Source organism: Leucoraja erinacea, chromosome 1, assembly GCF_028641065.1.
Source record: "Leucoraja erinacea ecotype New England chromosome 1, Leri_hhj_1, whole genome shotgun sequence".
In the NCBI taxonomy this organism is placed as follows: Eukaryota; Metazoa; Chordata; class Chondrichthyes; order Rajiformes; family Rajidae; genus Leucoraja; species Leucoraja erinaceus.
In genome coordinates this window covers 43,395,352-43,416,060 of record NC_073377.1, presented here as the reverse complement: position 1 = coordinate 43,416,060, position 20,709 = coordinate 43,395,352, and the positions used below count along the sequence as shown (strand labels likewise).

General features: G+C 38.2%; 1 protein-coding gene across 8 annotated transcripts in view; it reads right to left on the bottom strand.

Annotated features, from left to right (window-relative positions):
* rusc2 (RUN and SH3 domain containing 2) overlaps positions 1 to 20,709 on the bottom strand; it is a 94,624-nt gene that overhangs the window by 12,190 nt on the left and 61,725 nt on the right. For 7 of the 8 annotated variants that reach the window (XM_055633653.1, XM_055633638.1, XM_055633630.1 and 4 more), the window contains 6 exons: positions 17,261 to 17,446; positions 12,473 to 12,616; positions 11,648 to 11,724; positions 9,175 to 9,349; positions 3,086 to 3,191; positions 1,434 to 1,480 (listed from right to left, as the gene is read on the bottom strand). In XM_055633653.1, coding sequence (XP_055489628.1) covers positions 1,434 to 1,480; positions 3,086 to 3,191; positions 9,175 to 9,349; positions 11,648 to 11,724; positions 12,473 to 12,616; positions 17,261 to 17,446 — 735 coding nt within the window. The remainder of the gene's footprint in view (positions 1 to 1,433; positions 1,481 to 3,085; positions 3,192 to 9,174; positions 9,350 to 11,647; positions 11,725 to 12,472; positions 12,617 to 17,260; positions 17,447 to 20,709) is intronic. The other variant, XM_055633671.1, reaches the window with a different exon arrangement.

Sequence of the window (20,709 nt, the reverse complement as noted above, 5' to 3'; positions counted from 1 at the left end):
CTTACTAAATTCTTAAGGGGTTGGACAGGCTAGATGCAGGAAGATTGTTCCCGATGTTGGGGAAGTCCAGGACAAGGGGGTCACAGCTTAAGGATAGAAGGGAAATCCTTTAAGACCGAAATGAAAAAAACATTTTTCAAACAGAGAGTGGTGAATCTCTGGAACTCTCTGCCACAGAAGGTAGTTGAGGCCAGTTCATTGGCTATATTTAAGAGGGAGTTAGATGTGGCCCTTGTGGCTAAAGGGATCAGGCGGTATGGAGAGAAGGCAGGTACGGGATACTGAGTTGGATGATCAGCCATGATCATATTGAATGGCGGTGCAGGCTCGAAGGGTTGAATGGCCTACTCCTGCACCTATTTTCTATGTATCTATGTATCTATGAAGCAGAGATGTTTCAAGAGTGTGTGACCAACAGAACCAATCTTTGAGAAAGAACTGCAGATGCTGGAAAAATCGATGGTAGACAAAAATGCTGGAGAAACTCAGTGGGTGGGGCAGCATCTATGGAGCGAAGGAATAGGTGACGTTTCGGGTCTAAACCCTTCTTCAGACTTCAGTTTTTATTCACTGGAATTTAGAAGGATGAGAGGCTATCATATAGAAAAAAATAAAATTCTAAAGTGTTGGACAGGCTAGATGCAGAAAAAATGTTCCCGATGTTGGGGGAACCAGGGGGTCACAGTTTAAGCATAAGGGCTAGGCCATTTATGACTGAGTTGAGGAAAAACTTTTTCTGCCAGAGTTGTAAGTCTGTGGAATTCTCTGCTTCAGAAGGTCAATGCATTGGGTGTATTCAAGAGAGAGTTAGATATAGCCCATAGAGTTAACGGAATTAAGGGATATGGGGAGAAAGCAGGAACAGGGTACTGATTCAGGATGATCAGCCATGATCACATTGAATGGCGGTGCTGGCATGAAGGGCCGAATGGCTTACTCCTGCATCTATTTTCTATGTTTCCAACCAGCCATTCTACTTTTCTCGTTATTACATGGCCTGTGTACAATAGACCTACCGTATTTAAGTATTGTTGCCTTATAATAAGCATAAATAGTTTCACAATGTCATATATCAATGATAACCAATTTCAGAGAGATCAATTCCATTGAAAAGGTGGTGACTATACCAAGGATGAGGATATGATAATATTTTCCCTCTCAGGCCAGAAAGGTTTTACTCATCCAATAGTGGAGCAACAGGATGCTACTCCAAAATTTCAGGCTACAAGCATCGTGAAGTCCTCATGTTTATTGCTAATAACTTCCTCTACAGGATCTGGAATAGAGCCATGAGCATGGATAACACTTGCTTTATCCAGCCACACTTCTGTTGGTACAAGTGCTAACAGAGATTTCCAAACCAGGCTAGTTTAATACTGCACAAATATATTACTTAATTGGAAAAAAAAATCTAGCAATAATATTCATCTTACCTTCATGGTTATATAAATGATTAAACCAAAACTCCAAGGATCTGATACTGCATCAAAGACAGAAGAAAATTACATGAAATGTTGAGCTGGCTTTCTAACAATCAGTTTAGAAATGCTTAAACTGGGATTGAAGTTTATTTATATGGTAACTAACAGATATCAGGCTGTATTTTGTCGCAGATTCTACAATTCAGCTTTAGCAACGGTACATAGACAACTCTTGGATGCATTGAAAAATACAATTGGATGCATTGAAAAATAATTTTATACCAAATTAGTGAAAAAAAAGATTATTAATGACTATTGAATGGAATTTTGCAAAGGGTTAAACTCTTGAAGTAAAAATTATTTCACAAAACTAACAGTTCAATTTTGGGATATTCCTGCAGGCATTTAAAAAATGCTGCTAGTGATTCATGTTACACCTGCAGGCTGCACTCTAATATACTTATGGAGTATGAATAGACTGCAATCAATTATACAAATAACAACTTATGAAGCTTTGAACATCACAAGCTTTGAAAAGTGAGATGACCAAATGCTGCATCAAAGGCATCGATGTTAGAATGGTGACAGTTCAATTGTTAGATCATTGGTGATCTCAGCATCCGCTCTTAATTGTCTCTGACAGTTCAATGCAGGTCGTAGGTTATAACCAAAGCTCCAAATTCCATAAGGGTCACAATTTCTACCAGAAATGATTCAATCTATCTGTGTTAATCACATTTATGTGGAATTTGTGCACGATAACCAAATTATAATAGATACAAATTCTCGATTAAAATTCTTCTAATGACAAAATACACTTAATATATTTTATTGATTGTGATAAAAATAACCTCAAAAATGATAAATATGAATGATGATCGTGTCACTAAACCCAGGCAGTGCTTAAAAGGCATAAAACAGAGGGGCTGTAAAATTATGTAAACAATGATATTTAAAACTGTGTGCAATACCATATAACCATATAATAACCATATAACCATATAACAATTACAGCACGGAAACAGGCCATCTCGACCCTTCTAGTCCGTGCCGAACGCATAATCTCCCCTAGTCACATATACCTGCGCTCAGACCATAACCCTCCATTCCCTTCCCATCCATATAACTATCCAATTTATTTTTAAATGATAAAAATGAACCTGCCTCCACCACCTTCACTGGAAGCTCATTCCACACAGCTACCACTCTCTGAGTAAAGAAGTTCCCCCTCATGTTACCCCTAAACGTCAGTCCCTTAATTCTCATGTCATGTCCCCTTGTTTGAATCTTCCCTACTCTCAGTGGGAAAAGCTTTTCCACGTCAACTCTGTCTATCCCTCTCATAATTTAAAAAACCTCTATCAAGTCCCCCCTTAACCTTCTGCGCTCCAAAGAATAAAGCCCTAACTTGTTCAATACAAAAGTAAATTTAATGGGAGAATTTTACTCTCCTTCGTTCCATTAAATAACTTTATGATTTTTGTTTAAAACAATGATTCAATAAAAAACGTTATGAAGAAAATTATTTATATTCTACCAAAATTACCATAATCTTGCAACGTAGATCATACCAAAAATCTCCTGTTAAATCTTTTTCACTATTTTGAATACTGTTATTGCAATTAAATATTTTGTTCAAATTCTTACAGTAAGCAAGGACTTACTTTAGAAGGCCAAATATAAATGCATTAAACCTTGTGCTGTGACTCATTAACTCAGAGTATTGGCTTATCTTGAAAAAAAGATTGTTGAGTGCCTTGGTTGAAGGGCCTAAAAAGACAAAATATTGAGTAAAATAAGGAAAATACATTTTATTTGAAACATTCAATGTTATCGGGAATGTCATTGTTAGAATGGTCTGCAATGAAATAGATAACATCTGGAGCCTTGTCAAATAATAGTAAGATTTCTGAAGTGATATTTAATATTTGTCAAGATTTCCCCATTAAATTGGCTGGCGCATTAATTTTTGCATGAATTAAGAAAAATATAAAATCTTTTGCAAACAAAACATTAATCATGCCACCTTCTTAGTTTTTAGTGTTATGCATTATGCTCAACTGCATAAATGTAGTTGTATCCAATTTTGTACATGACATGCATTTTGTGTTATTCTTTAACTAACATTGCTAAATGCAAAGCTGGGCCACATTAAGTAGTAAAATAGTACTATAGGTGATCTTGTATTTGACAGCTAGGCACCTGTCAAAGCAAAGCCACTGTCGGTCGGAATTTCTGTTTTTATTTTATTGTAAATTTTAGGCCTACTTTCTGTTTTTAGATATAGTAATTTAAATTTTTTTTAAAGCTCTATGTATTTATCCTGTTTTTATTAGCTACACTGAATGGAAACTGATCGAGAAACGTTTTTTTCGTTTCATCTGTGCATGTAAGTACTTAGTTAAAATGATATTAAATAAATACTGAATACTGAATTACAGGGGCATTGTGTTCCTGGAAAATGTACCAAGAAATTAAGTATCTGGGTATTCAAATTACGAGAAGACACAAATCATTATTTAGTGCCAATTTTATACCACTATTAAATAAACTGAATGATACGATTAAACTTTGGAAAACGCTTCCGCTCTCATTGATAGGTAGAATTAACGCTATAAAAATGACTTTCTTACCACAATTAATATATTTGTTTCAAGCGATCCCAATATATATTCCAAAATATTTTTTCAAAAAACTAGATTCCACTATCACTAATTTTATATGGGACTACAGAACACATAGAATTCAACGAAAGCATTTGTGCAATTCTAAAGAAGTTGGGGGTTTATCATTACCTAACTTTATGTATTACTACTGGGCAGTGCATATTAAGAACATAATGTACTGGCTGGATAGCTCCACTCAGCAGTTGGAGTGGATAAGAATGGAGAAAGAGGAGTGCTATCCGCACGATATAGGAACGATCCTGCTCTCACCGATAAAATTGAATAGTATAATATATAAGAAGAACCCAATTATTCACAATATAATAAGAATTTGGAAACAAATAAAAGTATCCTTGAAATTAAATAATTTATCAGTACTAACCCCACTATTGAACAACCCCACATTCAAACCTACTCTCATCGACAACGCATATCAACAATGGGATAGACTGGGGATTAGGAAAGTAGGGGATATGTATGAAGTGGGCAAACTGTTATCATTTCAACAATTAAAATTAAAATTTAAATTGAAGGATAATCAATATTTTAAATATATACAGGTATGTGACTTTATGAAGAAATATACACATAGATTTCAAACTATATTTTTAGATCCTTTAGAAGAAGCAATGAATATTAAGGCTGATTCACAAAAATTAATATCATACTTTTACAATAATATATTAAATAGAGAATCACCCTCAACAGAAGCATTAAGGGAAGATTGGGAACATGCGCTAATGATAAAGATCTCGAAGGATAGATGGGAAAAGTATTTGATGAATACACATAACTGTTCTATTAATGCAATACATAATTTAATTCAATTCAAATTATTACATTATATTATTCAAAAACGAGGTTGAATAAATTTTATCCAAACGTCTCTCCCAGATGCGATAAATGTTTGTTTCAAAACGCTAATATAACACATTCATTTGTAGGATGTACAAAGTTGAATAAATTTTGGAGTGATATATTTGATATATTTACAAAGCTTTTCAAGTCAAGAATAGAACCCAAAACGGAATGGATTATATTTGGAATAATAGGAGAAGATACCAATTTAAATAAAGATCAAAATGTTTTTTTAAATTATGGGTTAATAATTGGAAAGAAATTGATACTTAAATTTTGGAAAAATACAACCACACCAACTGTTAAAATGTGGATTAGGAATATGATGGACATAGCACGCCTTGAAGAAATGAGACTCCGACTAATAGATAAATATGACCAATTCTTAAGGAGTTGGTCTCCTTTCATCGACTTTTTGGAATCATGTGATGCAGCGGTACCGTAAAGATTGCTGATTTCAGTTCATGACGCGGATAGATCTACATCTCCGAATACAGATTTGAAAAATTCTCTTTTAAGGGGCCTTCTCTTCTATTTCTACTTTCCACTTTCTCTCTTCCTTTTTTTATTTTTTATATACACACTTCACGTTTTTCTACTCTCTACCATCTATTTTTCCACTTTTTCCTCTTTCTATTGTTTTCTTTTTCTTGTCTTGCTTACTTCCTTCTCATAACATAAAACTAGAGGTTGTACATAGAATGGATTACGGTATTACATAGTTGGCACCTAAAATTAGGTTCCACTGTACTGTTTTGTGCTGTATTAACTTCTAATAAAATAAACAAAAAAAAAACAAAAAAAAGAAATGCAAGCTGAAAAAAAAATTGTGTTTATTTACTTTTTTTCATACAAATTTGTGAAAGAGAAATTTTAATAATTTCTCAACTTTTGGAGTATTCATTTGTGAATTCTGCAAAGATATCCGTTATCTGAATGGCCATGACGCAGGGGTCGCCTGTATTGCCGTATCTAGGACCATAATGAATAGCAGCAGAGATGTTTAGCACCTTTCATCTGTCCCACATTCTACCTGTGAGCCACTTTCCTGCACAACCTCTACATCGCTTGATTTTCTGAATACCAAAAAAATCAACTGATCCTTTCCTTGGACATACTCAGCGATGAGGCTCCATAGCCCTCTTGAATTCCAAATGTCGATGGTTAGGTGAGCCAGATAGATCCCAGAAACTCTCAGCTGAGTGGATTTCCATTATACCACCAGGGGGGCGCCACACAACGGGCAATCTTCATCTTTTTCCTTCTTCTTGTTTTTAGTTTGTTGTAAAATGTATGTTTTAGTTTGTCTTTAGTTTTGTATTTGTGGGGGGGGCAGGGGGGAGGGGGAACTTTCCTTATCTCTTTCCTCGACGGAGATGCAATTTTTTCCATGTCGTATCTCCGTCTGCACTGCAGCCTAACAGCATGGAGTTGGCGGCCTCTTGTTTATAGACTTCTAGAGATCCAAAATTGTGGAGCCTGCGGATATTAACATCTTGGAGAGGGCGATCCCTTTGCCAGGGGTCGGCCTTTGGTGTTCCAACCTGCGGGAGCTGTGGACTTTAACATCGTGGAGCTTGCGGTCCCTGGTTAGGGACCGATTTTGGGGACTCCAAGCTGCAGTAGTTTCGACCGCCCCGATGCGGGAGCTCAGACCGCCCCAATGTGGGAGCTCGATCGACGGCTGTGGATGGTTCGACTCCCCCGACCGCAGGAGGCAAGGAGGAAAGAAGATGAGACTTTATTGCCTTTCATCACAGTGGGCAATGTGGAGGAGCCGCTGTGATGGATGTTTATGTCAAATGTTTATGTAGTTGTGTGTCTTGTTGCTTATTTGGTATGACTGTATGGCAAAACCAAATTCCTCGTATGTTGCAAAACATACTTGGCTAATAAATTACGATTATGATTATTATGATTATGGTTATCACTCTATCCACCATTGTATGTGATGGTATTTTTGTATAAACAGTTCCAAGCATCAGTCTCAATATCTTGGTTGTAAAATGATTCCTTTCTCCTTGCTCTTAATATCTCAAATGAATACACAAATTCAAATATTAATATAAATTACCTGTATGGAGTACATTAACCGCCCCTGAACGTATCTATTTATATTTGTATCTATTCCAATGGTTGAGATTTTGCTCAATTTGGATTTTCTGAACATGTGCAATTGATTGCTCAATTTTACTTCACGGTTCTATGTGTCTTATTCATTTTAACTACTCTGATTACTTTCATTATTAACTATTCTACCTTAGAGGAAGCTCCACTTCTTCTGAACTGCATTTATTGAATGCAATGGATGGCAATTTTGAAAATCTGACATTCTAGTATGGTTTCTACGGAATGGAAGGTAGAAGTGAAACGTCATGACTTATAAAAGTAGATGAAATAAGTGAATGAATGAATGAATGAATAGGTTTATTGGCCAAGTATTCACATACAAGGAATTTGCCTTGGTGCTCTGCCCGCAAGTGACAACATGACATACAGTGACAGTTAGGAATGACACATAAAACATTAAAGTGAGCTGTAGAGTAGTTAGTCAGACCTCAAATAGTAGGGAATTGCTTCTATTAAGAAAGTAGCAACAGGTACTTGGAAAATAAAAATAGGATCGGTCCAAATAAACAGGATATTTTCAGTCTGGGAAGTATTGACTGGTAGGGTGCACGGTGACTGGTGCTAAGATCTCAACTTATCTCAATCAATCAGGCAATAGAGTGCAATACATCCAGGTTACAGACTAATTAAGTGAATGTGCAAAGATACAACAATGGAATATAATGCCAAAATAAATGAAGTGTTCATGATGGTAGAAAAAAAGGAAAGGCGAAGCAAAGCAAAATATTCACTTTTATAAATACTGAGATTTTTAGCGATGGTGTTCACAGGGATTTGGAAACATGAATCACAAAAATATGCAGGTTCAGCAAGGAGAAAGACAAACATTATGGCGGCCTTTACTGTAAGAAGATTTGAGTGCACGATTAGAACTCTGTCGCTTCAATTATGTGCAATACTTGTATTACATCAGGAATATTTTGTATAGTGCCTTCTCCCTACCTATGGAAGTATACAATTGTGATAATGGAAATGAAGTGAAAATTCACCAGATGGGTTTCCAGGAAGGTTTATTTTATGGGAAAAGATTAAGCAGACTAGACCAGTACTCGCTTACACCTGGAAGAATGTGGCAGGTAAATGCGTATTTGATATTTGTTCCAGCTGGGATGTCTAGAGTCAGGATCATAATCTGAAAATAATTTTGCCATTCAGGCAGAGATTAAAAGAAATGTCTTCACTCACCAGTAGTGAATAGTTGGATTTCTTTACCCAAGAAGGTTCAGGATCCAGTTTGTTCTGTATACTCAACGGCGATGGCAACCTGGCCAACAGTATGTTTGCCTTTTCGTCTCTTTTGTTATGTTTAGTGTGTTATTAAAAGTATGTGTTAATGTTCTCTGGTTTGCTTTATGTGGGGGGTGTGGGAGGGGGTCGGGGGAAACTTTTTTTCAATCTCTTACCTTGCCGGAGATGCGATTGTTTTCCGGATCGTATCACCGGTCGCACTGCGACCTAACACCATGGAGCTGGCGGCTTTGCTCGATATTGACTTTGAGCCCCACCGTGGGGCCGTGGACTTACCATCGGAACCTGCGATCCCTTTCCTAGAATCGACGCTCCAACCGCAGCCTGCGGATTCCAACATCGAGGAGCTCGCAGTCTCGTGTAAAGACCGATGTCGGGAAGCTCCAAAGTAGCAGGAGGTTTGACCTGCCCCGACCCAGGATCCGATCGCCCTGTGTGCGGAGCTGAGATCCCCCAATGCGAGAACTTGATCGCCTCGACGCGGAGGGCCCGACCGCCGGCTACGGGAGCCAAGATCATCCCGTCAACAGAAGGCTCGAGGCCCCCGACCGCGGGAGAACAAAGAAGGGAAGAGATTGAACTTTTGTTTCGCCTTCCATCACAGTGAGGAATGTGGAGGAGTCCCTGTGGTGGATGTTTATGTTGAAATGTATTTTGTGTGTTTTGTTGCCTTTTATTGGTATGACTATATGGCAAATTAAATTCCTCGAATGTTGCAAAACATACTTGGCTAATAAAGTATGATTATGATAATGAAAATTGATTTTTTTTAAAAGTATTAACAGACAATAATAACTGGGAAATGAATGCATTAAGACTTTTCCAGTCAATGCTAAAATGACATGTCATACCAAGCTGAGTGGAAGCCTCAATCACAGTCCATGGCAGGTTTTTCCTTTGTCCTATAATCACATTCAGAATATATGCCTTCAATCCATCGTGTAAAATATCTTTCATTGCTGGACAAAGATACTTAAGTACCAGGTGGCCTATGTTGGGACTGACAGTACTGTTGCCAAGTTTCGCCTGCAAGACAAAAGCAATACAAGTCAAACAACGTATTTGACATGGTGCAGACAACATTTGCACCCTTATATATGAAGTGAGCTCAGAAATGTGGTGAGTAATTTTCTATCAGCATATCTTTCATAGAATTGATACTCGATGAAATAGCCTACCCTTTATTTTGACACTGTGACCTCTAGTTCTATGCTCTTTGGCATGGGGGAAAACATCCTTGCTGTGACTATCCTGTTAAGAGCCCCCTAAGAATGTTCATGTTTCAGTGAGGCTTCTACATTCTTCCCATTCCCAGAGAACATGGCCAAATTCATCAATATTTCCTTGTATGACAGGCCATTTGAGGACCCACTAGGAAATCCCCACTGCATTTCTTGTAGTAGGAGTATATCCTGTTTGAGCAGGGAGACCAAAATTATGGACAATACTCCAGTGTAGTGTGACCTAGGTCCTATGTAATTGCCGTAAGAAATTGTTACTCCTGCACTCGAATCTTAATATCAACGGCATGTTAGTTTTTAGTAACTTGCACATAAGTTCACAAAGATTTCTTTGAGCAACAACATTTCACAATACAGGAAGTTCTGTTATAATGCAATACTATGTTCGTAAGAAACCTCATGTTATACAAAATTGTGTTATAAAGACAAATGTAATAAGGGTATAGAGTATCGAAGTTTGGTGCAATGTCACAGTTGTACAGAACGTTAATAAGGTTACATTTTGGAGTATTGTGTTCAGATTTGAACACCCTGCTGTAGGAAGGATGTTGTTAAGCTGGAAAGTGCATGGATTTGTTACCATTACTTGAGGGCCTCAGCTACAGGGAAAGATAGGGCAGGCTAGAACTTTATTCCTTGGAATGCAAGAGGCTGAGCGGTGATTAACTTTCATGTAGATCTCTAGCTCCTGAACAAAATCGTTATAACCCATTTGTCTGTGTAATACAAATGTTTCCCAAAGCTTCACTCACATCATATCCAGTTCACAGTACGGAAACAAGCATTAAAGCAGAACTACCTATAACTCACCATTTAAAAAATACTCAGCATTTTTTTTTTAAATGAGATCATATCACATTTTCCCACACTGTACTCCAAACATGTTATTTCTCAATTCAGATTTATTTGTATTTCCTTAAAGTTTTTTTACATCCTCCTCCTCAATATTCATTAGTTTAATGCGATTAAAGATATTATATTTGCCCCCCCCAGCTAAATCATCAATATAGATTGCGTAAATATTTGGGGGCCAAGCACTAGTCCCAGCGGTAACAGCCCGATTACAGCTGCCAAGTTTCATGTTGGCACAGAAATTTAATATATAAATATAGCAGGAATTCAAAAAGAGCTTATTCAAATAAACGTGATAGCAACAAGCAAGTTAATGAGATGGGTGCTGCGTTGATTATTTATTTAACAATTTAACATTTATCAAAAGGTCAACAATGACCACAATCAAAGGGAATTAATACAATCCTAGGACTTTTAAAGATATGGTACATCCTCCATGACCTTAAAAAAAAAAACCCAATGGCATTCTTGTGGTCAAGGTAGCATCCCAGCATTTATCCTCCATCTGTCGGTATTTTTATGATTAATCTATCACACTAACTTTTTGTACATGTACACTTTTGTAAATGGTGCCAAAATATGGCGACTCGTACATGTATGATTTGTGCAAAAAGAATTTCACTGCGCAGTGACAATAAAGCACCATTAAACCATAACCAATCATTACAGCTAATTCTAAATGGTCAGGATGCAAACCCACTTTGGTATAATGTATGGAATTTGCTGACGTTTCCATGGAGAGGCAACAAAATAATTTGTTTTTATGGGGAAAACAGATGATGGAAGGTAACGCAAAACAGGAAGCACGCAAGATCAACAAATTAATTTCCTGACCTGCTCATGCTGTCTTTAATGGTCTTTGCACCATTGGAGCCTGGGAATTTTTACCATATTGCCAGGGAAAGTGGCAGAGGCATATACGTTAGCAATGTTTTGGAAGCATTTAGACAGACACGTGACCAGGGAAGGAATGGAGAGAAATGGACCTTGTGCAGGGAGATGAGATTGGATTGGCATTATGAACAACACCAACATCATGGGCTGAAGGGTCTATTATTGTGGTATTGACTGTTCTATGCTCTAACAACCAAATATTTAAACATTATGGAAGAATATTGAAAAGTTGAGAGTAAAATGCCAACTAATTAAATCAAATATCATTTAGATGATTTTCATTGAAATAGTAAAAGAATGGGAAAAGAACATTAAAACATGATTACATTCATCTTACCTTTACGCCAGGATCTCTGCTTGTCCCAAAGTGTGCTACAATCAGATCAACAGCAGTATTCACAGCTTTAACAAGACCTATCATAAAAAATAAAAAAAGTTCAAGTAAATGTACTGGTTTTGATATAGTGCAGATTTGTATTGTTTTTTGTTAAATTTTAATGCTCATCATTTTCTCCCTTTTGAAAAAAAATCACCTTGATGATCACTGGAATGGGAAATTTTATGTGACAATAAACTAAAAGTTATAGGTCACTAAAACAACGGCCCCATAGCAGAAGCGTCCATGTCGCGGGGTTGGAAACTGGAGATATCCTGAGCTAATTCTGCTACCACCATCACCTATTGCAATAGATGATTTATATAAGACTAAAACAATCATATACATTTTATGTTATATGTCTTAACTTAAAGTAATGTATTATTCCATAACCAGGTAAATTATTTAGACTGTTATTGATATCATTTGTTTTAAATATAATACAAGGAAGAATTGCCAAAAGGTTTACAGGCCAAATCTTTGCACAGTTTTTAGTTCAAATGTTTTCCCTACTGTATCATTAAGTTTCTGTGAAAATTATCGGAAAATGTAACATTATTAAACATGATGACGATCAATCTCGTTGAGTAAGAATGATTATTCTGATATGAATGCAACTTTGTGACCACATAAAATATTTGAAATATTAACTTTTGACATGTAGATAAGTACAATCTCTATGAATTGATTGAATGTATGCTTTAAATGTATTGCATGAATATCCCTGGCTTAGCAACCTTCAGTAACTTGCATACAATACTGTTTATATCAAAAGGAGATACATACCTTTCTTCTGTAGTAAATCAATGGAGATACTTTCACTGGTTCCATCAGGTGACAAACAGAACTCTGCAGGGGGTTTTTCAGCCAGTGAAAAATAATCAGGAAAGAAATCACTGTAATAGTTCTGAAGTTGCTTCACAGATTGGCCTACAATAAAGGGAATCATATTATATAAATCATGTCAATATAAATGTGACATTTTAAGTTTATCAAAAACATAATTTCCACGTAAAGCTGATTTTCCAGTAGAACAGCTCACTCGATTCCAGAATTAATTCATAAACTGTGTTCTATTTTACACACTTTACACGATTAGACGACTAACATGGCAAATTTAATTCAGCAGCCACTTTTCTTTCATACTTCAATGTTTCTTTATTAAGTGTGGCAATTATTTATCTTCAGCAATGTTCTGGCAGCAGCTATGGGGAAACCATCTGCACGCCATGGTGTTTGATAAAAATATGTTACACCTAATTGTCATTTAATATAGATAAATACAGAATGTAATCTTAAATAGGGGCAACACCATTAATGCTGAAACCATATAAATTTGCTGAGTAGGAGGATGACCTGGGATTAATACTACAAAAACACAGGATTAAGAGATCACCTGGACAATAAAATAAAAGATCAGAAATTCTATTATTCAGTACACATTAGGAATCAGTACAAATTATTGGGTTGCTGTCCCCACAGCCAAAAGAATATATAGAAGAACCACAAATGTTTTACAGGAGTTTCAATGGATGGAAAATCTCAGCTATCAGAAGAGACAAAGAAATCCAAGGTTATTTCATCTTGGAAGGTGGACCCCACAGGGAACCTTAATTGAAATTGTTTAGAAACTGGAAAAATAATGCTCAAACATGATAGATACTGAAGCTGGATTGTTTCATGGAAGGCTACAAGAAGGAGATATAAATAAATGTATTCAAGTGTAATTCAGGGACACATGCTAGAAAGTATTATTTTTGTCCCCCGTCTACAGAGCTTTGGAGTAAATTAGTACTTTATGCACTAACTGCAGGTAGACTGCAAGTATTTGGGGCAGCGCATTTGATAGAGCTGCTGCTTCACAGCATTAGAGACGGTTTGAACATGACCTCTGGCGCTGTGTATGTGGAGTTTGCACGTTCTCCCTGTGACCTGGGTTTACTCCAGGTGTTGTGGTTTCCTTCTACATCCCAAAGGCATGAGGATTTTCGGTTAATTTGGAGCTCTGTAAATTGTCCCTAGTGTGTAGGGAGTGAAATAACAAAGATCTTATGTGAGCGGGTGGTCAATGGTCAGCGTGGACGGTGGGTCAAAAACCTTGTTTCCATGCTGTATCTTTCACTTCAATTCAATTGATTCAGTAGGGTAAGTTCTTGAGTTTGGCCAATGTATTTGCAGGAGGTTTGTGGATCTCAGTGAGCTGGGTAATTTGCTGATCATTTTCCCCAAATGAAAAATGAGTATGGGGGTAGGTGTTGAAGTGGAGAGGAAAACTGAACCCATTTTGGCTAGAAATCACACAGTGATGAAGGTGCATGTAACCCATGATTTTTTTGCATTTTTGTAAATCAACTGATAACAATTGACTATGTGAAATTATAGTATTAAAAAAATGCGATAAAGGACAGCTTATTAACATTGCATGAACAATTTACTTCCTCTCATATCATGACTATGTATGCATCCTCCAGTTTCACAAGCTCCAAAGACCATTGAGCATCTGCTCAATGGAGCCATTGCTTAATAGGCAGGCCATGCTAACCATTTCCTGCTAATGCTGCCTGTGGTTGCTGCCCATTTGTACCAAATGTGGAGGCTTGTTACTGCTAATCATCTGCAACCAGGAGTTGGGAATAAAATACATGAAGTCTCAATGGCAAGTTACCATCAGGTGGGAAGGAAATAAATGAACCATTTTTTGAGAAAGCACAAATTAATAAAACATTAAACTGAAACTGAATTAAACCCCTTTCTCACGGGGCGACTTGACGCAGAGTTGAACATCGTGGGAACCTCTTGCGATAACCAAACGGCATTCGTAGACCACCGTGGACCACCGTGGCGCTAACGGCAGGTACTCATGTAACTTGGTGACTCAGGAGAAAATTCAAACAAGCTTGAATTTCTCCAAGAGTGACTTGTACACTTGTGGTTGAACATTGCAACATTATATGCACGTAGTGGCCAGTGCGATATCCGTACTGACTCTTGCGTGTACCGTGGGAACTCCTGCGAACGGTGAACCCGGAAGCTGGACAGAGGGGACAGAAGGTGAGTAAAAATTGTCTTCTGTGGGATTGAATTTAAAAAATAAAGATTTGCATCCGCATATGGACATCAACTTATTCATGAGTTATGTTAATGAGATTCAAGAAAATAACTATAATCTTTAAAAGGGACTTTACTGAAAGGTCCCGCATTTTTATGGTCCGTGAGAAATTTTTCACATGTACTTCTTTGAGAGATAGATGCTGCTTGGCCCGCTGAGTTACTCCAGCATTTTGTGTCTAACTTGCTGATTCAGACAGTTTTTGATTATCAAGGATTCTGCACTGACTCTTTACTCTGAAACACACGTTGGAAATTTAAACTTGGGCGCAACTAACATCGTCTTACTACCGTGGGAACTCTTTAACTCAGCGGGCAGGCATCAGTTAATTGTTGCTCCCTTCAGTTTCCCAGGGGGTCGGGACGGGACTGGAGTTGGGAGGGAAAGGTGGGGGAGTCGAGGGAGAGGAGGGGGAGGGGGAGACAGATGGGGGTGTCTTCATTTATTGGCGGCGGGTGTCTGTCACTGAAACAGGCAGGTGAGATTTCACATCCCACACCTTATGTGTGCCTCTCTCTCTCTCCCTCCCTCTCACACAGGCTGAGAGACTCTGCCTCTGTGAGTGTACGTCTCTTTCTCCCCCTCTCCCACACACAGTAAGACCGAGGTACTGTGCTCAGACCATCTGTGTCTCCCACATACACAGTAAAACTCTGCTTTGTGTGTGTATATACGTCTCCCCTCATTTCTCTCTCCCCCCCCCCCCCCCTTCATTTGTGCCACGTGATGGTTTAATTACACTCGACAGTTTACAATGTCTTTCAAGATTTAACGGGAAAGCTCGGGAGACGGACAAGTCACTCGCACAAATAACAGAAATGCCGAGTACCGTGGGAACTCTTTGTCTACCCCCCCGTTATATCGTGTGATATCGTGCTAGACCACGACCACTTCACTCTGGTTACATCTTGCGTCAAGTCGCCCCGTGAGAAAGGCCTATTAGAAGAACACTTACTCTTCCCATTCGCCAGGCCAAAATCCCAATAAAATGAATGGGATCACTGATCATTTTATTTGGCATTGGATCAGAGATCTGATTGCTTAGTCTGATGCCGTAGGATTGAAACAAGGGTAGACTCAACACAGAGTACAGTGACTGAGGGAGAAATAGATGTTACAGCATCTGCTCTCAGTATGTTGTAGGAAGGAACTTCAGATACTTGTTTAAACCAAAGATAGACACAAAATGCTGGAGTAACTCAGCAGGACAGGCAGCATCACTGGATAGAAGGAATAGGTGACTGCAGCATTCTGTGTCTGCCCTCAGTATTGGCCAGACTGTGTCCATTAAAGTCCTTGTGTAGGTCAGCTGAGTGGCAGTAGTTTGTGTTAGAATTGTGACCCTCATTTGGTATAAATCAGCCCATTGTGTTATATGCAGTATCTTTGTAATTCAGTATTTTGTCACTTGGCTCAGACATTTCCTATGATTGAATCTATTTCTTCCAGATTTTATAAAGACAAATCATTTCTCATAGATAGAAACATAGAAACATAGAAAATAGGTGCAGGAGTAGGCCATTTGGCCTTCGAGCCTGCACCACCATTCAATATGATCATGGCTGATCATCCAACTCAGTATCCCGTTCCTGCCTTCTCTCCATACCCCCTGATCCCTTTAGCCACAAGGGCCACATCTAACTACCTCTTAAATATAGCCAATGAACTGGCCTCAACTACCTTCTGCGGCAGAGAATTCCAGAGATTCACCACTCTCTGTGTGAAAATTTTGTTTTCCTCATCTCGGTCCTGAAAGATTTCCCCTTTATCCTTAAACTATGACCCCTTGTTCTGGAACTACATGTCTCTACATTTCTTGCTCTGATATTTTACTTTATCCCAACAATTTGGACCTTTATAAGCGATAAGGCCTGTATTACATACCAATGTATCGTTCTCAAGGAATTGCTGTTCGTCAACACCAATTCCAAGAACAATATTATGCCTTTATTAAATTTATGTGAGAAAGAAGATAGCTATCTTTTCCAAGTGCACTCATCAATTTCAGATGGTAACGCCCAGCATTATCATGAAAACTACTAAATTTGGTCCATTTCATCATTATCATCATTCCCTTGAATGTCTTTTGCTTCCATTTAGAAATTCCACTTTTGAGGAATCATGACTATCAATTACTTCTCATGTAGCTTGTTGATGCTTTCAATAATTGAACCACTGATCCACCTAGGTTAACACTGGCAATATTCTGAGTTTAAGTCAACAATCACACACTTTAAAATTACTGTTGCCAAAATGTCATTAACATTGACACTCAAATGAGCAGGAACATTGGGATAATTTACATTGGCTAGAATTTACATGTGGAATCGGAGTAGATGAGGAGTTAAATTATTTAAAAAAAAGATAAAGTAGTAAATAGAAATAAATATGGATTCTGGGATTGAAGTTATTAATAAAGTTGACGCCTATACTGTTAATTCAAAAAGCACAAAACAAAACTGCACCATGTAGCCTTGAACGAACATGGTTAACACCACTAGAAAATTCCAGATAGGCTTTCTTCTTGGTTATCCCAGGACCTGATTGTTTAGGCTCCAGATTGCAACCAAATCTTTTAACACGGTCAGGATCAAGTGGATTTCTTCGGCGATATTCCCTCCATTTCAAAGCCAGAGGTGTGAGGTGATTAGCTGGAATAGTTAATAGATGGAAAACACAGAAGAGCAAGAGAGAGTTTAGAAAATTAAAATACACGAGAAATAATTTTTCTCTGATTTAAAAACTTTTACAATAAACTTAAATGCCAACTCTGCCTGACTTCAGTGATTGGTAAGATTTTAGAGTCTATTATAAGGATGAGGTTTCTGAGTACATAGAAACTCATGTTAAAATAGACCGAAGTCAGCATAGTTTTGTGAAAGTGCCTGATGAACCTGTTGGAATGCTTTGAGGAAAGAAATAGCTGGAAATAGGAGAGCCAATGGATGTTTTTTATCTGGATTTTCAGAAGGCCTTTGCTAAGGTGCCGCATATGAGGCTGCTAAGGAAAATGAGAAGCCATGGTATCATAGGGCAGATACTAGCATGGATAGCAGTTTGGCTGATGGCAGAAGGCAAAGGGTGGCAATAAAGGGGGCTTTTTCTGGTTGACTGCCAGTAACTAATGGTGTTCCGCAGGAGTCGGAGCTTCGATTGCTTCCCTACATGTTGTATATCAATGATTTGAATGAGGAAATTGAAGGTTTTGTGGCCATGTTTGCAGATGATACAAAGGTAAGTGGAGGGGCAGGTAGTGTAGATAATACAGGGACTATGCAGAAGGTTGGGAGAGTGGGCAAAGAAGTGGCAGTGAAATGCTTGGATAGAGTGGATGTGGAGAAGATGTTTCCACTCATAGGAGAGTCTAGGACCAAGAGGCCATAGCCTCAGAATAAAAGGGTGTACCTTTAGAAATAAGATGAGGAGGAATTTCTTTAGTCAGAGTGTGGTGAATCTGTAGAATTCATTGTCACAGAAAGCCGTGGCCGTCAATGGTTATTTTTAACGTGGAGATTGATAGATTCTTGATTAGTATGGGTGTCAGGGGTTATGGGGTGAAGGCAGATGAATGGAGTTGAGAGGGAAAGATAGATCAGCCATGATTCAATGGCAGAGTAGACCTGATAGGCCAAATGGCTTAATTCCGCTCCTATAATCTATGAATTTATGAACTCAGCCAAAGTATAGCCGGACTCAAAATCACCAGTCCTGATTTCATCACTTCAGTTCCCAAAGTTGCATAATTGCCTTCTCTCATGAAGATTAGTCAATGTGGTTAACTTCTTCCTCCCATCCTTTTAGTGTGCTCGTGTCTGGAAAGATTCTGTTGCAATATTGAGAAATGATAATGTTAGCCTTACACAAATAAACATTTATTTTATCCGCTAATACGTTTATTCTAAACTAGCTTTGTTGTTTCATGAAAAATGTCCCATTCTAAATATTGATGCAAATTAAACCATAACATTCTGTGATAAGGATGTTACAACTATTGCCAGTAGGTTGGGATGTATTGGCCACCACATCACTGAAAAGTGAATGCTTAAAAATATAAAATATAGAAGAAAGGGAAAGAAGTTTGACTCTTTGTTCCTGCTCCATCATTCAATGATAAAGGCCAATATTTATTGCATTGACAATTTCCTGTCTTCTCTTCTTGCGTTTGAGGCAGCAGAAGTCTGCAGCTGAGTGATGCCATCCGGTTCGACATCCGTAGGTGCCCGCCCCAGTAATAATCCCATATCCCTTGATTGCCCGAAAATCAAAAACAAAATTCTATCTTGAATATTCTCAGCAATTGAACTTGAATCTCCACAGCCCCACAAGGTACAGCACTCACTAATAGCCCCAGGTGAAGATATTTCTCCTCACCATTGTCCTGAATGGCCAAACCCTTATTTTGAGACTGACCCCCAGATTTCAACATTCTAACCAGGAAAAACATAATCTCACATCTATTCCGTTGTGTATCATAAGAATAAGTATATTTCAATGAGTCATCCCTCATTCTTCTAGTTCAAGAGAGCACAAGCTTTCTCTGCTTAATTTCTCCTCATATTATTAACCCACTATCTAACAAACCCTTCCTGCTTTCCCATTCCCTAATCTTGTACTCAAAGTCCTTTTGTAATAAAAGGTAACATGCAGTGAACCTGAATGTTAACTTTCAGTTTATGGCGACATTCAGGTCCTTCTGAAAAGCAATAACTTTCAATCGCTCATCATTTAAAATATAGTGTATTTTCTTTTTCATTTTAACCAATATTGGGAACCATATTTTTCATATTATATGTAATTGCCATATATTTGCCCATTCATTTAAACTGTCTACATCCTACTGAAGTCTCTACAACTTTATACATCATCATTTGGATATATCATATAGACCCCTCATTGCCATAGATTTTGAACAGCTGATGTCAAGAACGAATTTGTGCAGCGTTATAACTACATAATGTCCACCCCTTATCCACCGGGTGGCGCCGTCAGCGATGGCAGCCTCACCAACAGTCAGTCTTTTCGTCTTTTTTTGGTTAATTTTAGTGTTTTAAAAAGTTTGTGTTAATGTTCTTTCGTTTATTTTATGTGGGGGCGGGGGAAGGGGTCGGGGGAAACTTTTTTTCAATCTCTTACCTTGCCGGAGATGCGATTGTTTTCCGGATCGTATCTCCGGTCGCTCCGCGGCCTAACATCATGGAGCTGGCGGCCTTACTCAGGAATGACTTTGAGCCCAACTATGGGGATGTGGATTTACCATCGGAGCCGATCCCTTGCCTGGGATCGACGCTCCATGCGGATTTCAACATCGAGGAGCTCGCATTCTCAGGTAGAGACCGATGTCAGGAGCTCCAAACGACACAGAAGGTTTCGACCAGCCCCGACCCGGGATCAGATCGCCCGGTGCGGGGGAGCTGAGATTTCCCCCTCCTGATGCAGGAGCTTGATCGCCCCGACGTGAAGGGCCTGATCGCCGGCTACAGGAGCCAAGATCGTCCCGTCAACCGCGGGAGAACAAAGAAGGGAAGAGATTGAAGTTTTTTCGCCTTCGATCACAGTGATGAATGCGGAGGAGTCACTGTGGTGGATGTTTATGTTAAAATGTATTTTGTGTTGTTTGGGTGCTTTTTATTGGTATGGCTGTATGGCAAATCAAATTCCTCGCATGTTGCAAAACATACTTGGCTAATAAAGTATCATTATCATTATGATTAGCCATTAAGCAATCTACAATCTAGGCTAAATCTGTAATTTAATTTACTTAATAATGTCTTTGTATGTCATGTTCTTTAAGGTCTTCTGAAAATGTAATCACACATCAACTGGTTCATCCTTATCCATTCTGATGGTTACAATCAGAAATATGTCCATAGAATTTGTGAAACATGATATTCCTTTCACTATTCCATGCTGACTC